Genomic DNA, 3,351 nt, shown 5'->3' on the forward strand with positions numbered 1-3,351 from the left:
GAACCGTCTCTCCAAGCACATGTAGCCCTATTTGAGTCAGGGTGCCACCCAGGCTGGCCTTGAACTCAAGGTAATGTGGCCTCTGAGTTGTGATTACAAGTGTGAGCTACCACCATGCCTGGCTCTTATCCTTCTTAAGAACTCTCAGGCCCAGCAAGAACGAAACAAAAAAACCAAAACTCCACTAAAAGGTTAGATACACTTACAGATAAGATTGTATCTTCTGGCTTCCTACTTATTCTGAGAACTCTTGCTAACACGCCTTGGCTTGTGTTCCTAGGGTGCAACAAGACTCAGCCATCACCAGCATGCCAAACAGAAACCCTCTGTACAGTCTGTGACCCTCCACCGGGCTAGCCCGGGTCACAGTGCCTCAGCCTGGCTCAGGCCAGGGAAAAAAGAACTCTGGCCTGCAGCCAGGTGTTCTGTTGAGGGTTCCTGGGAATGACTGGCAGATCAACACGAGACCCTCCTCCCTTGATGTGGAACAGTTTCTCTTCCTATTCTTCTCTCCCCTTTTCCTGTTTCAAAAGGCCCACAGACATTAAGCAGGAAGAAGCCCTGGCCCCAGCCCTGCCCCTGCCCTTGTGTGCATGCTTCCTGATCCTCCCCCCTTTGCCAGTCTGATGGTGAGGGGCTCAGAGGCCCCATTCCATAAAATGACACCTGCGGCACCTCTTCTGTCTTAACAAATTTTATTAGGCCTGGGAAAAGGGGGACAAACAGCTCCTGTTTTCTCCTTCCACTACTGCTTGCCGTTGCCATTGATGGGACGGTTCACGTGGTCGGGGGAGGACAGAAAGGCCTTGATCTTGGGCCGGTTACTGAGGCGAGCCACATAGGCAGAGAGCAGGGGGAAGCTGTCCAGGCAGCCAGGGGCCAGGACCTGGTGGATCAGCAGCAGGTCCAGCAAGTTGTAATCGGCAAAGGAGATCTGAAGGGACAGGAGGTGTGGATATCAGCAGGTGGAGAGGGCTGGGGAGCTGAGGCCCTCCCCAGACCACCCCCCCCACCCAGTAGTTCTGCTCCATTTTGCAAATGGTTCCTACCTGTCTTTAATCTGTAAGGGGGCACTCACCTGGTCACCCACGATGAAGGCTTTGCCTCCCTGGTTCTGGGACAGCAGGGTCTCAAAAGGCTTCAGGTGCCCAGGCAGGGCCTTCACATAGTCATCCTTACCCTCCTCCTGCCAGGGAGACACCCTAAGATGTACTTTCCTCCCACGGTCACAGAGCAGTGGGCACTGCACTCCTGCTGCCCTGGAATGAATTCCTGATATGCCCCACCCCCAGGAACATGGCCTTCCCCCTAACCACCTCCTGGGCCCCAGGAAACAGGAGCCGTAGCTGCCACCCCGGGCTAAGACCTCTTGTCTTTATTATTGTGACAACAGGATCTGGGAGCCGCTGCTCTGAGGATCACTCCGTCCTTCACATTTAGACCTAGCCATTAACAGACTCTTCAACAGCCCCACTAGAGCCCAGGCTGGCTGGTTCAAGGGCTTCAGAACCTGGTTGGCTGACCCCACGTTCTGCCTCCATGGGCACACCCACTCTTCTGGATCTGCAGCCACCAGGCCCTCCCCCTCCCGAAGCTGTCTGTTGGTCCTCTTCACACTGCCCCGGCCTGGTTCTGGGGCTCTGACACAGGGAATGAATGGATGGAGTCAAAAGTGCACAAAGCCCCTTCGCTTACACGCCCCCTCCCCCCCACAGGGGTCTAGGCTCACGTATTTGGTGTAGATGAGGGTGACGTATTTGCAGCGAAGGTCTTCTACCCCATCATTCACCATATCCACCAGGGCAGCCTCCTTCTGATCTTTCCCATAAAGCCCTGCGGGTTGGGGGGGGGGAAAGGCAGCATGATTGACACCCCATTTTCCCCACCCCAGGCCCCTGGCCCCAGGCACGTGGCTGTCTGCAGATCTCAGTCTGGGAGGGAGGGGGACAAGGCCAGTCATGTGAGCCTGGAACTCCTGAGAGGCAACAGGAAAGTGATGGCAGGCCCGATCACAGCTGCAGCCGGATCATGTACAATCTCTGTTCATCCCTGCGTCGCTCTGCCCAAACTAGACTAGAGTGGGCGTGGCTGGGAGGGGGGGGGCAGAAACCCTGGAACACCTGGGGGTTCGGACTCACCGAATGTGCGGCCCAGGTGCCTCAAGATGGCATTAGATTGGTACAGGCTGAGGTCTCCATCCTCAAACTTGGGGAGCTGCCCGTACAGCTGGAGGGGAGGGGCAGGGCTTGGTGAGGCTACACTCTCCCAGCGACTGCCCTAAGGCCCTGCCTCCAGCTCCCTTCCCCGCCAGGTGCGTCACTCACACAGGTGGACTTGAGCGCGCCTTGCATCCAGGAATCTATGGTAACCACCTCCTCCTTCCAGCTCTGGCCCTGGTCGGCCAGCAGCATGCGCATGGCCTCGCAGCGCCCTGTATGGAGGGAGGGTCAGGGCAAAGGTTTGGGGACAGTGTATAGGCCCAGCCTCAGGGCAGCCCGGGGGCGGGGGACTGGCCATGGTGAGCGAGGCAAAGCCTTGCAGAAATGAACCGGAGTTTCCCCCAAGGTGGGTGGGCGGCAGCCCCTACCCCAGGCCTCCCCTTCCTGCGTCACTAGCTCCTACCTCGAACCGGGAAGTAGACGATGGTGTAAGGCGGCACTGGGGTGGACAGGAGAAGGATGTTAGGCGGGAGAAGGAGGATGACCAGGGTTCAGAGTGGTGCACCCTCCTGCCCCATCTCCAGGGTCTTCCCCTCCCCACCCCACCCCACCCCCAATCCCGCAGCCCTCCGCCGGGCTCTGGGCGCAAGCTGCCCGGCGCAGGGCGCTCTGAGTCCCGAGAGGGCCCAGGCCCAGCCCAGCTGCATGCTGGTAGTCCGCCGAGGGCGGCCGGCGCGGACTCACTGACTGCTGCGAAGGCGGAGGCGCCGACTCGGTGCTGCGTGGACGGAGAGGGATTCCGGACGCGGACGCCAGCGCAGGCCCCAGGCCCGCGCCAGCCTTATAAGGGGCACCGCGCCCCGCCCCGGATGCTGAGTCAACGCAGTGGAGGGCCGGTCGGGGTGTGGAGCTGCTCAGCTCGCGCCTCCTGCCCGGGGCCTCCGGAGTCCGCGGCCGTGCAGGGTTCAATTTGGGGTCAAAGGGTGGCTCAGCTCAGAGAGGGTCCAGCGTTTTCCTGCTTGTGCACCTCTGTCCGCCTTCTGTCGGTCCCCAGCCACCGACCTCTCCCACAGACCCCACCAGTGAGCTATCCTAACGCACCAACTTTTTCTTTCTCCTGCCTGAAGAGCTTCATTTGTTCATTTGGCCTTTGTCATATAAGTAGCCAGAAAGTTGCAATCCTGGATCCTCC

The 3,351-nt window shown here is 59.3% G+C and overlaps 1 protein-coding gene across 1 annotated transcript; it reads right to left on the reverse strand.

The window, feature by feature from the left end:
• Positions 1–678: 678 nt before the first annotated feature.
• On the reverse strand, positions 679–3,050 carry LOC110560369 (glutathione S-transferase P). Its single transcript, XM_021656232.2, has 7 exons — positions 2,904–3,050; positions 2,623–2,658; positions 2,325–2,431; positions 2,139–2,226; positions 1,730–1,833; positions 1,079–1,186; positions 679–934 (listed from the first exon to the last, which is right to left on the reverse strand). Coding segments are annotated over exons 1-7 (633 nt in total). The 5' UTR covers positions 2,905–3,050; the 3' UTR covers positions 679–745.
• Between the last annotated feature and the right edge of the window lie 301 nt (positions 3,051–3,351).

This window comes from Meriones unguiculatus, chromosome 1 (genome assembly GCF_030254825.1).
Source record: "Meriones unguiculatus strain TT.TT164.6M chromosome 1, Bangor_MerUng_6.1, whole genome shotgun sequence".
Classification (NCBI taxonomy): Eukaryota; Metazoa; Chordata; class Mammalia; order Rodentia; family Muridae; genus Meriones; species Meriones unguiculatus.

What these genes read in the sequence shown, in the direction of transcription:
- LOC110560369 (XM_021656232.2), bottom strand. An exon ending in GCGCGCTCAAGTCCACCTGT is followed by an intron (nt 2,227 to 2,324) that starts GTGAGTGACGCA and finishes CCTCCCCTCCAG; the next exon opens with CTGTACGGGCAGCTCCCCAA. An exon ending in GCACCTGGGCCGCACATTCG is followed by an intron (nt 1,834 to 2,138) that starts GTGAGTCCGAAC and finishes CCCAACCCGCAG; the next exon opens with GGCTTTATGGGAAAGATCAG.